This window comes from Lontra canadensis, unplaced genomic scaffold (genome assembly GCF_010015895.1).
Source record: "Lontra canadensis isolate GAN:19392208 unplaced genomic scaffold, GSC_riverotter_1.0 scaffold1, whole genome shotgun sequence".
Lineage (NCBI taxonomy): Eukaryota > Metazoa > Chordata > Mammalia > Carnivora > Mustelidae > Lontra > Lontra canadensis.
Genome location: NW_022630995.1, coordinates 100,901,257 through 100,914,381, shown reverse-complemented (window position 1 = coordinate 100,914,381; position 13,125 = coordinate 100,901,257). Strand labels below are relative to the sequence as shown.

Genomic DNA, 13,125 nt, shown 5'->3' with positions numbered 1-13,125 from the left:
GATGAAACATATCTGTACCACACAAGGGAGGCAGCATAGAGCACACTGAAATAGAAAAAGTTTCTATTTTTTTCTAAAACAGACAATAAACTTTATTACTATTTAACAGACAAATTGGTACTCCTGTGTATACATGGGTCCTGTTCAAAACTATTTTACTGATAAGGATTTGTGATTTCTGGGGTAGTAGATAGAAACCCAGGCTCTGGAGCGAGACTGGCAAAATTCAAACTGGCTGCACTGTGGAGTAACTATGTGACCAAAGCTAGTTACTTTATTATTTTAGTTCACATTTATTTATTTGACATTGCAAGAACAGTACCAACCTCATAACAAAGGACTGAAATAATAAATAAAACATGCTTAGCACAGGGGCGCCTGAGTGGCTCAGTGGGTTAAAGCCTCTGCCTTCAGCTCAGGTCATGATTCCAGGGTCCTGGGATCGAGCCCCGCATCAGGCTCTCTGCTCAGCGGGGAGCCTGCTTACTCCTCTCTCTCTCTTTGCCTGCCTCTCTGCCTACTCGTGAACTCTGACTGTCAAATAAATAAATAAAAATAAAAAAAAAAAAAACATGCTCAGCACATTGTAATCATTTCAGTAGGCCTAATACCAGTAAATAAGAATATCCATACACACACACATATCTATGCACATATACATGATGAGAGTAAATATATATAATTGTAATCGTCTTCCTCAACCATCCCTCCCTACTGTCTACCTGAAGACTCCTTTAACAGTTCCCTTTGTATGGAGTCCTTTTTCTCTTATTTCTCATGGCTGCTTCTAGTCATTCAGATCTCAGTTTTGTTACCTGCTCAATGAGGCTTTTCCTCACTAATCTAAAATATTCACCGAGTTAATTTCAACTAAAACTTGTTTTAATTTTCTCCATATCATTTATCACTTGATTTAATTTTTTTGTTGTCAGACTCCTTTCACTGGAGCATTAGAATCTCCCTTGTTCTCCATTGTGTCCTAGCTCCTTAGTAAATGCTTTAAAAATATGTGCTAAATTAATAAACTACTCTATAAAGGTTATAATGAAAAAATCAGAGAAAAGGAGGGAAATTCAAAATTCCAGTTTAGGAAAAAAATGTCAGTTCCTGCCTTCCACTGCTCTACTCAGGCCCTGAACTAATATATTGGTAAACTCAGATCTCCTGAATGGCTCAGTTTCCATGTAGCTTAGCTCTTATAGATTTGTTATCTCTTGTGACTTGGGATAGGGCCTGACCACCTACATGTCCCCAATGGTATAACTGTCTTCTTCCTAGCCCTTTGTATTTCTCCCTTTTCTTCAACTCTACTGGCTGGACCACTGCTAAAGACTACTGTTGCTAGACCTATGTGAGTATCAGTACTTGTTTTTTTTTTTGTTTTTTTTTTTTAACTACATTCCAGGGCAAAGTAATGTTTACTTTGTGTGAGGTAAATAGCATTTAAATGGAATGAAAATATATGTGTTTGGTTAACTTAGGGATCTGGTATTCTGAAATCAGAATGTTTTATTCATCTTAGAGAAAAAAAAAGCAGGTTTTAAAAGAAGGTTTTAAAATTTCCACTGTTTGCTGATTTTAAGCCCTTCTATAAACAAAGCAGAAGTTTTGATTTGACAAATAATGTTACTGCATTTTCTCCAACTTTGTCCCTCAACCCAGCATATTACTAAATATTCTTTAGTGATCAGTTTTTTTTTTGAAGATGCTCTGGAACTGGATACAGAAGGGTAAAGGTGATGCTATATTTAGGCAGCATCTGCAGTACTGTAGCAGGAAAGATCTTCCCAATCTATTTCCATTTCTTTCCTCCTAGATAATCCGATTCTGCAACAAATTGATTGCTCAACCTCCCCATGTCATTTTTCTATAAAATCAAAAAGGTTGCTGCAGTCCCAAGGTGAGGAAATAGTCTCTTTCTGGGAAAGGTGACTCTCAAAGGTCAATTCATTAAACAGAGTGACTTATGAGACCTCCAAATAATGCCTTGGTGATATATTCCAAAACGTTGAAGTCCAAAACTTAAATTGAACTTTTTTACTGGTAAGCCTGCTCTTAGAAATTTTACGTGGAGGAAAAGCTGAAATAAACTGCCTTTTATAGCTGATTCTGAAGAACAATATTTTTCCCCCAAGATGCAGTTATTAGCGAAATCCCTCATTTACATGCTAGAAAACACTTCACTTCTTCGAACTCTCACACACTGAAAAAAAGTGCCATTGCTGAAATTCTGATATCACAATTAATCAAAATGATCTATTTAAGAGAGAGCAAGAAGTAATAGTGGGAAGAACACTCAACCTGACATACAAGAAATTCTTGGTTAGAGTCCCAACTTTACTGCTTACCAGGTGTGTATCTCTGAGCAAATGCTAAGTTAGAGCAACCTCATTTGTGCTCAGTGTCCTCATCTGTAAAATAAGGAAAATGCCATCCACTCTGACAACCTGACAGAGTTTTGAGGTTAGATTATATAGCAATTATGCAAATGCTTTATAAATTGCAAAGCATCCTATAAACAAAGTGTTATCAACCATTTTAGAAATGTTGATGAAGTGTATATGGATTGTTGTAAGTTATAGCTGTTAAAATTTCATTAAAAATATATTGTACAATGTAGCTAAGACAGTATATTTTCTAAGCTCAAATAAAACGTTTTATACTAATTAAATTAGACATAACTCTATGAAGGACAGAGACCAAGTGCATATCTTTGTGTCCCTAACACTGTCTAGAACAGTTCTATGTAGGTCAAGTTCATTGGTTGTTTCATTGCTCATATAATTGATTAAGGTATTTGTGAGGTCATTATTCCTCAATTTAGAGAGGAATAGATTGGCCTCTTTTTAACATTTTGAATTTCTAATTAATATTTATTGAATGCTCTGATACTGTGAGTAACAAAATTATCAGAGAGAAAATAACCATCACAACGTTACACAATTGTTGATTTCATAGACTGCACTGTGGGATCTGTGAACAAGTTGGGGAAAGAGGAAAAAGGTTATCAGATGATTAGTATCCATTGTTGCAAGAAAATTGTCACTGTGAGGTTGGTATGGCTAAGAGGATTAGTGATGCTGGCCTACAACTAACTTTGAAAAATGTAAATCAAAAGGACTATTATAAATGTTTAGTATTTCCAACAAGTCATGTCCAAAATTCAAAACAAAATTGCACTAACCTAAAGTGTAAACTTTATGTTGCTGCTTAGTTTTACACATCGACTCAGGAATTTATTTAGGAATTTCATTCCTGCCTTTCTGGCTTTTTTTTTTTTTTTTTTTAAGATTTTATTTAAACTCCAGTTAGTTAACATACAATGTAATAGGGGTGCCTGGGTGGCTCAGTGGGTTAAAGCCTCTGCCTTCGCCTCAGGTCATGATCCCAGGGTCCTGGGATCGAGCCCCATATAGGGCTCTCTGCTCATCAGGGAGCCTGCTTCCCCTTCTTTCTCTGCCTGCCTCTCTGCCTACTTGTGATCTCTGTCTGTCAAATAAATAAATAAAATCTTAAAAAAAAAACCAACAACATACAATGTAATATTAGTTTAAGGTGTACAATTTAGTGATTCAACACTTATGTACCACACGCGGTGTTCATCCCAACAAGTGTCCTCCTTAATCCCCATCACCTGTTTAACCCATCCCCCCCACCCATCTCCCTCTGGTAACCTTCAGTATGCTCTCTATTGTTAAGAGTCTGTTTCTTGTTTTGCCTCTATGTTTTTTATTTTCCCCTATTCTCAGTTGTTTTGTTTCTTAAATTCCACATGAGTGAAATCATGTTGTATTTGTCTTTCTCTGACTTTGTTCACTTAGCATTTACTCTCTAGATCCATCCACATTGTTGAAATGGCAAGATTTCATTCTTTTGATGGCTGAGTAATATTCCCTCCCGTGTGTGTATATGCCATATATATATATACACACACACACACACACACACACACACACACACACATTTATTACATCTCACATCTTCTTTATCCATTCATCAGTCAGTGGACATTTGGGCTGTTTCCATATCTGGCTATTGCTGATAATGCTGCTATAAACGTCGGAATGCATATATCCCTTTGAATTGGTATTTTTGGATTCTTTGTATAAATACCTAGTAGTGCAATTGCTGTGTCATAGGGTATTTCTATTTTTAATTTTTTGAAAACCTCCATAATGTTTTCCAGAGTGGCTACACCAGCTTGCATTCCCATCAACAGTGTAAGAGGGTTTTCCTTTCTCCACATCCTGACTAACACCTATTTCTTGTGTTGTTGATTTTAGCTATTCTGACAGGATTGAGCTGATATCTCATTGTAGTTTTGATATGTACTTCCCTGATAATGAGTGGTGTTGAGCTTTTCATGTGTCTGTTAGCCATTTCTTTGGGAAAATGTCTACTCATGTCTTCTGCCCATTTCTTTTTTTTTTTTTTTAAAGATTTTATTTATTTATTTGAGAGAGAGGCAGTGAGAGAGAGCATGAGCGAGGAGAAGGTCAGAGGGAGAAGCGGACTCCCCATGGAGCTGGGAGCCCGATGCGGGACTCGATCCCGAGACTCCGGGATCATGACCTGAGCCGAAGGCAGTCGTCCAACCAACTGAGCCACGCAGTCGTCCCATTCTGCCCATTTCTTAATTGGATTATTTATTTCTTGGGTGTTAGGTTTGATAAGTTCTTTATATATTTTGGATACTAACCCTTTATCAGATATGTCATTTGCAAATAATTTCTCTCATTCCATAGGTTGACTTTTAGTTTTGTTGACTGTTTCCTTTGCTGTGCAGAAGCTTTTTATTTTGATGAAGTCCCAGGATATTACATTTGCTTTTGTTTCCCTTACCTTAGGAGAGTTATCTAGTAAGAAGTTGCTATGGCTGAGGTCAAAGAGGTTGCTGTCTGTGTTCTTCTCTAGGATTTTAATGGTTTCCTATCTCACATTTAGTTCTTTAATTCATTTTGAATTTTTTTGGTCTAGCTTTTAATATGGCTTTAAATAGGTGTTTTCTTATTCCCTCACCGAAGTTCTTAGAAACTTACATTCCCATATAAAACAGTTTCGTAGTTGACTTCTTTTGCTATTTCAACAAATACAGGCATAGCATTGATAGCTAACTTGTTTTTATGTTTAGTACCTGCAGAAGTAAGCATGTGGCCTTAAAATCCAGCTTGTCCTAACTACAGAGAAAATATATTCATTAAACTTTTACTAAGCACATGTTATGTGCCTGTCCATCTTCTAACACTCTTTCCATTTAATTGGATCCAAGTTTATTGGTCAGGAAAAATCATCTGTATCTATTTCAAAGACAGAAGCAATTTTAGCTTATGGGTTTCTTGGTAGTTAATACAATTAATTGTGCCTACATATCATTTGAAATTTTTTTTGAGGTATAATTGACATATAATATTTTAGTTCCAGGTGTACAGCATAATGATTTGATATTTGTATATGTTGTGAAATGACCACCACAATAAGTCTAATTAACTAACATCCATAACCACACATAGTTATAGAATTCTTTTCTTGTGATGACAGCTCTTCAGATCCACTCTACTAGCAACTTCCAAATATGCAATACAGTATTTTTAACTATGGTTGCCATGGTATACATTACATCCTCGTGACTTATTTATTTTATAGCTAGTTTGTACCTTTTGACTCCCTTCACACATTTTGCCCACTCCCCCTGCCCACCTGGCAGTAATCAAGCTATTCTCTTAGATTCCACATGTATATGATGAGATCATATGTTATTCGTCTGACTTATTTCATTTAGTAAACACCCTCAAGGTCCATCTAGGTTGTCTCAAATGGCAAGACTTCATTCTTTTGTATAGCTGAATAATATTCAGTTGTAATCTGTATACCACATTTTATCCACCACTTAGGTGGTCTCCATATCTTGACTATTGTAAATAAAGCTGCAATGAACACAGAGGTGCAGATATCTTTTTGAGTGTTTTCATTTTCTTCAGAAAGATACCCAAAAGTATATAACAAGAAAATTTTTCACTACTTAACAATACTGCTGTTTTATAGTATAAAAGATGAGTTCTTTCGGGTAGTACCAAAGTACCAAAAAGTAACTTTTTCTTTGTCTTTTTGAAAATTTTATTATAAAATACTAAATGTAAATGCAGTCAGGAGCATGGAAAGCTGATAGGGTTTCTGAGATTCTAAAGCAAGAAAATTGGTTTCAAGCAGAGGAAACAACACTGCCTTTTGATGAATTCAAGGAACTATCCGTTGTTCAGAAAGGGTGGAATATAGGGGATATATAGGAAAGTTCCAGAAGTTGAGTTTGCCAAAGTAGCAGGGCTCAGATCAATAGAGGACTTGTTTTCTTGCCAAGAAGTAAACATTGTTTTCTTAAGGCAGAGAGATACCTTTGAAGGTATTTTAAGCAAAGAAGAGATGTTTTAATGGGTGGATGTGGAAGGGACTTTAGTTACATACACAGGAAAAGCATGCTCAATGACAAACTATGGCACAAAAGACAGGACCGAGTGAGCGTAGCATTTCGGAGCTATATCAAGGGAAGAAAGCCTGGGAAGGAGAGTGAGAAGGAATATCCAATAAGGAGTCCAAGGGCTTTCTTGATCTAAAACACCAGGGTTCAAAATGAATTAACGATTTCCAATGAGTTGATTCTATCTCATTTTCTTAATTAAATGATGTAATGATAATTAGCATCAGTTGAGGTTGAATCTGCCAAAGAAATCTATTAATAGTCTGATTTGATTTGAGGCTATACTCTATCCTGAATAAAAATAATGCAGACAAGCATGATAAGAGAACATCTTTAATATGTAATAATGTAAAAATAACCATGCTGTCTATTCAAGTAAAACTTGTCTCTAAGGAGCTGTAAGCACCTTAAATATTAAAATGAGGCCCTGTTTTCTCTATAGCAAGAGAGGCAAAATAACGAGCAATGCTCTTTCCCATCTGGTCATGCCTGTATTTTCAGATCTGTCTTATGTTCTACCACTTCTTCATCAATCCTCATTCATAAGCACATGAGCTAATTGCTGTTTTCCCCTAAATAGGTCATATTGTTCTTAGCAAACTTTCCCTTGCCATTCTATTTGGCAAGTTTCTGTTCCTCCTGAAATGCCTCAAGTCTCTGTAAAGCCCTCGGTGATGTCTCAATTAGTCCTTTATTTTCGGCACACAAACATTTGTACATAACGAACACCTGTAACTTCCTTTAGATCCTCTTTTAGCTCCCTAAGGACCAGGACTATGTTTTATTCACTTTGAGATGTATCCTCAGCATATAGACAGATAGTTAGCATAGATGCCCAAGTGATAGTCCAAGCCTGAAAACTATAGGTACCCTGGGGATGGGACCTGCCTTTCACTGTCTATTGCCCTGTAGAACATAAGTGAGCCAGCCCAGTGTTCTAATATTGCTCTTCCATTGCTTAAAAATTTATTCCTTTACCTTTGTATCTTTCTTTTGGACAATGCAAACAACACAGAAGTTGTCTAAATAATCAGGTTCCTCCTAACTTGAATTAGACAAGGGAAAGACTTCACTGTGGGAGAATTACATCACAGAACAAATGAGATCATTTGTATTAAAATATCTGACCATTTGATTCTTGGATTTCTTTTTCTATGATAGTACTTAAGGAACCAGCATTTTCAGTCAAACTAAAAATAGATTATAAATTTATGCTTATAAGTGGTGTCTTGGGCACAAGAATGTTGGATATAAATAGAGTGGACTGGATTTTTAAATTAATACCATATTTCAAAATACCACTTTCTTACCTTGTCCAGTGTATTTAAGATCCTGATCATGTTTCCAGGAGCTTCATAATATTTATAAAACTGGAATGGGTCAGATGAATGCTTTATTAGAGGTGGCTTTTCTATAAAGCATCTGAGCATCATGTTACTGTATTTTTAGCTCGATTTGTGAATATTACAACGCAGCCTAATAGTGTCTATTTAAATACAACCCTGAAAATTACGCCTTCAACCTTCATATCAGCATGAATTCTTTATATGCAAAGATGCAAACTTAGCAAGAAAAACAAATCTTCATCAACATTTGCTTTTGAAGCAAACCTAAGAAATTAGGTAATTCTAAATGTCTAATAAAAATATGGTACCCAACTTCCTGTTAGTTGTTCCATTAAATACATTTTCTTTTCTCCTTACTCTTTTTTTTTTTTTAAAGATTTTATTTATTTATTTGACAGACAGAGATCACAAGTAGGCAGAGAAGCAGGCAAAGAGAGAGGGGGAAGCAGGCTCCCTGATGAGCAGAGAGCCCAATGCAGGGCTCAATCCCAGGACTCTGGGATCATGACCTGAGCCCAAGGCAGAGGCTTAACCCACTGAGCCACCCAGGTGCCCCTTTTCTCCTTACTCTTAACAAAAGGTAATTCCTTTTGACTTTATGAAAATCCTTTGGCTAAGAAATGTTAAGAAATCCACAAAATGAAGACTGAAATGTTTGTGTTTTTTCTTGTTTCTTGGTGGCTCCATTAAACAGCAGCATTTGTGATTCTAGCTTTTTCACAGGGCTCAAAAATACTTTTCTTTTTTTGCCATTCCCCTCCCCTTCCTGTTGTTACTCTTCCTCTTCCAAATCAGAACTGCATTGCCATAGAAAATAAGGCAGATTTATGAATGGATGGATAGATGAATAGCAGTGTGATTAAACCAAGCATGGTAAGTAGTTAATGGTAGAATCTAAGTGGAGGTTTTAGAGACATTCACTGTAAGATTCTTTCAACTTTACTGTGTTGAAAATTGTCATAATTTCTTAGAAGTGGTAATCCAGGAAGGGTAGGATGTCAGGGGCTTTCACTTATTTTGTTTAATTTTTTTACAATTATATTATTAGAGGAAAATGAAAAGAAAGCTACATGAAACTGTCTTCATAAATAAAGTCACCAGCTACTGATTTAAATGCCCTTCATGTATGAAATTCACATTAGGCCATGCTAAGTAATTAAGAATGTGTATAATGATTTAGCTGTATGACAGCGACCACATTATTACAATAAGAGATTGGTTACATAAGTGTGGTAGATGTAGTCAATGGAATACTATGCAGCCATTAAAACTTACAGCATAGAAACATGCATTGACATATATATCAATCTTATATAATGTTTTATAAGCATCTAGAATATTATGAATTTATGGATACAGCTGGAAGTACATATATACAAAGATACCAGCTCTGAATTACATGATTATGGATCTTTTTCTCTCATATAGATTTTTTTATTCATATTTTCTATTTTTTCCAAAAATAAAGGGCTTCCAGTGTTTTATTTTTATAACCTAAGAAAGAAGGAAAACAGAAAACAGAAGGAAAGAAAAAAGCCAGGCTATTTTTCTGTGAAAATGGAGCAGGGAAATGTTGGTAACTGTACATAATTTTTGATCAAGCCAAAAGATTATCTGGGTTTGATTTTTAACTATATCAATGAAATCTGCTCTCTTATATTTTCTTAATCTTGCTCTTACAAAAAGTGCATGAGAAATATGTAAAAACAAATAATTTCATTCATTCTTCTGAAGTTATCTTCTGAAGTGGACTTAACTAGTGGCTTTGAAGGAAAGTTAAGATGTTTTCATGCTGCTAGGCCCAAGGCATTTCATACTTGGAAATGCCCTATCTTTAATCTCTAATTGCATTAGATTTCTGTGTCTGACTCATGAGAAAAAGAAGCTTCAAAGCCGAAATGGTAAAATCTAATTTCTCTCTAAATATACCAACTATTGATATATTTCAAACAATGTGACACCTATGTTCCAACATTCCTAACCAAAAAAGCTAAGAGTTCAAGGATGTGCCAGTTAAATAAGAAAAATGTTTTTGTTTGTTATGGATCTCTTTTGTCCAAAGAGATTTAAACAATGCACTAGAATTAGGTAATCTTTGTAATCTGTCTCTGATAAGAATAGAGGCAAGAGACTATCACTGTTAATTTTTTTCTGACTCTGCCTAATATTTCCCTTATTGTTTCCTCTCTAGAAGACGCTTTTTCAGTGGCTCTTGACAGAGAAGTTGGACATGAATAAAAGTAAAAATATGCATAGAAGTCCATTTCTGGGTTTCAGTTCTCTGCTCCTCTGGTCCTCTTATGGTGGATGATGTGGAATTTGTAACTCATTTATACATTTACCCCTCTCCCTGGATGCCAGCAGTCTTGAGTTCCTTCTCACTCCCCCACGATGCCTAACATTTCATTGTCTTCATCTCTTGTCTTCCCCAGGTAAAATGTCCAGTGATCGGGCTCTGAGGAAGCAGCAGCAGTTAAACAACCTTGTTTACATCGTGACAAATCAGGCCAAACCTGGTGACAGAATTGTGGATTTCTGCAGCGGCGGGGTATTACGTCTCTCCTTTTGTTCCCTTTACTCTTTTCCTGACTATGTGACTTCGCTATAGTACATTCAAAGTCATGTTTTCGTTTGGCAAGACTGCGGTCTCAGAATGAGAAAAAAGCCTTAGGGGCCAAAATTAACTTGTTTCTTTTTCTGCCTTTTCCAGGGCCATGTTGGGATTGTCCTTGCTCACATGCTGCCATCATGCCAGGTAAAATCTAAATAACCCATAAAAGGAAATATTGGAAAGGAAGGAAATAAAGGAAAAAGTATATAGCCAGTTCAGTTAGCAGAGTCTGTCTGACCCCTGCTCTTTGAATTCATAATCATTCACTCAGGTCACATTATGTGGCACAGGTAGACAGGTAGTTTTTTTTTTTTTTTCCTTTGAACTAAACTTCTAAGAATCTTTAAAAAAAAAAAAAGTAGAGTAGGATCACAATACCTTTTTCAATTTCTATAAAAGCATTATATTTTAAAACAAATTTTAGAAGAAATAACCATTCTGTTGTTAAATAAGATAATTAGTGGTGACACCAGTTTAATTGTCGACATAATTTTATACCAGAAATACTATCTTCTGAAACTTGTTGAGCATATTCTTTTGGTATCTTGATTTTTATCCATTGTACCAAAATTGTAACAACAATAACAAAATTTGTTAAAAAAATAAGTTCCAAATTTACCACACTCATCCATCAAATGCTTTTCTCCCCATGTTCTCATCAAGTCATTGTCCATGAGGATGCTTATTGCTGCAAATGCTAAAAATGCAAATATAATTTTAGTCACCAGCTTTAACTCAGTATTGTAGCATAAATGTTTTTACCTATTGCAAATAGTTGTAAATATCATTATGAAAATATCACCAAAATGTAACTACATAGTATGTTTTTAAGGAAATGTACCGTAATTTATGCAGTCATTGCCACCATTTGTTAGAAATTTCTTATTTTTTAGTTTTCTGCCATGTGAAATCATTTCCTTGCAGTTACCATCTTTTAGCCTAAAGTCTAGAATTTGATGACTTTTTAAAAAAACACAAAATGAATGGGGCAGATTCTTTGTTTGTGAACTTTCTGGAAGGTGCAAAATAATTACAGTCATTCCTCACAGAAGAAAAAGATGAGGAGGAACTCATAGACTGGCCAGAATGACATGTAACAGAATGCTGGGGGAGAGAGGGTGGGTAAGAGGGTATTATTCTTTTCCTTTTTTTGAAAATAAAGGGCAAAATAAATAAGGAATCCAGGGGTGGGGGGACTAATAGGTGTCTGTTTTGTTATAAAGGAAAGTAACAACTTGGTGTTTGGAATTAGAGGAAGAAAGGTCATCAAGTAGAACCGTGGAGAAACACAATCAGGGATATATGGTTTCTTTTTCTCCCTTCCCAACAGTCTGGACATTTAGAGACACAGTAATAATACTTTGCCCTAATGTCTGAATTATGTTACTGAATGTATTATTGTTTCCTGGGTGAAATCTAGGTTACATTAATAGAAAACAAGGAATTATCATTAATTCGTGCTAAGAAGAGAAGTGATGAACTAGGTTTAAGCAACATTTGGTTCATTCAAGCAAATATGGAGTATTTTACAGGGATGTTTAATATTGGGGTAAGTAATCAAGCAATTTCAATTTATTTAAGAAAAATTATATGCCTTAGACTAATCAAAGGAGAAATTTTTATATTCTTTGCTAAATAAGTTTATAACCTTTGTTTTCTATCTCTACAGTATAGCACATTGATGAATATTAGTTCAGTCATAGCACTTCACCATTATGTGATGGAGGTAACATTTGCTTCTCTCCCAGATGAGAGCTTTATCTTCTTCACTGCAGAATGCCCAGTGCCTGAAACAATGTTTGACATATAGAAAGTGCTTAAAAACAGTTCTTAATTGAATGAACAAATGAATTCTAGTAACAATGACCTCCCTTGGTTTATTTTACATTTTTAAAGGATAATGAAAAGAAAAAGAAATATTGCTGTTATTTCTTATATTTGTTTTAAATAATTTTATTTTTATTTTTAAAGGACCAAATGCTCAATATAGAAAAATACATAATGATACAAAGAAGAATCACCAGTATTTCCACTACTGAGAAATGAATAGTGTCAAAAAGCTTTGGTCTTTGTATGTTTATGCACACATACAAATGCGTATTTACATGTATGTTGACATCATACTACATAGATCTTGCTTTAACGGAACACTGTCATAAATCTTTCCCCAACTCATTGATCATGTTTCTTTTTTTTTCATGTTATAATGTGTAATTATTACTATGATGCTTTGTTTAAGATTTTGATATATTTGCCAAATCAGTTTCAAGGAAGGTTGTGTTTACAAAACATACATGACAGGCTGGTCTAGCTGGAAATCTTCTTCAGTCTCAGAAACTCACACTTTCATAGTTCTTATGATTTTTGTCCAGTGATGTTCATTTCCTAATATCAACTACTGGAAATTTGTGAGGTTTATTGTTATCTTTTATAGTGCAAATGTATGCAATTTTTTTCCTTTGTAGACATGATCTAGATTGGTTATCTCAGGCCAAGCCTATATGAAGAGAAGTAAACTGTTAATAAGAAAATTCAGGAAATGCAGACATCTGTAACAGCAAATTCAAATTAACTATATATTTATGTACAACTTAAATTTTACATAAATATTGACATAAAGTTTAAAGCTTCTCCCAGGAAATGAGATATTAAGCCAATGCCCATGTTACCAGTACACCGGGCAGAGTATTTGAGAT

The 13,125-nt window shown here is 35.0% G+C and overlaps 1 protein-coding gene across 4 annotated transcripts in view; it reads left to right on the top strand.

Annotated features, from left to right (window-relative positions):
* Window positions 1-13,125, top strand: part of GSTCD (glutathione S-transferase C-terminal domain containing) — a 132,476-nt gene that overhangs the window by 97,300 nt on the left and 22,051 nt on the right. For all 4 annotated transcript variants that reach the window (XM_032860458.1, XM_032860450.1, XM_032860442.1 and 1 more), the window contains exons 6-8: window positions 10,251-10,366; window positions 10,529-10,573; window positions 11,850-11,978. In XM_032860458.1, the coding sequence (XP_032716349.1) occupies window positions 10,251-10,366; window positions 10,529-10,573; window positions 11,850-11,978 (290 nt within the window). The remainder of the gene's footprint in view (window positions 1-10,250; window positions 10,367-10,528; window positions 10,574-11,849; window positions 11,979-13,125) is intronic.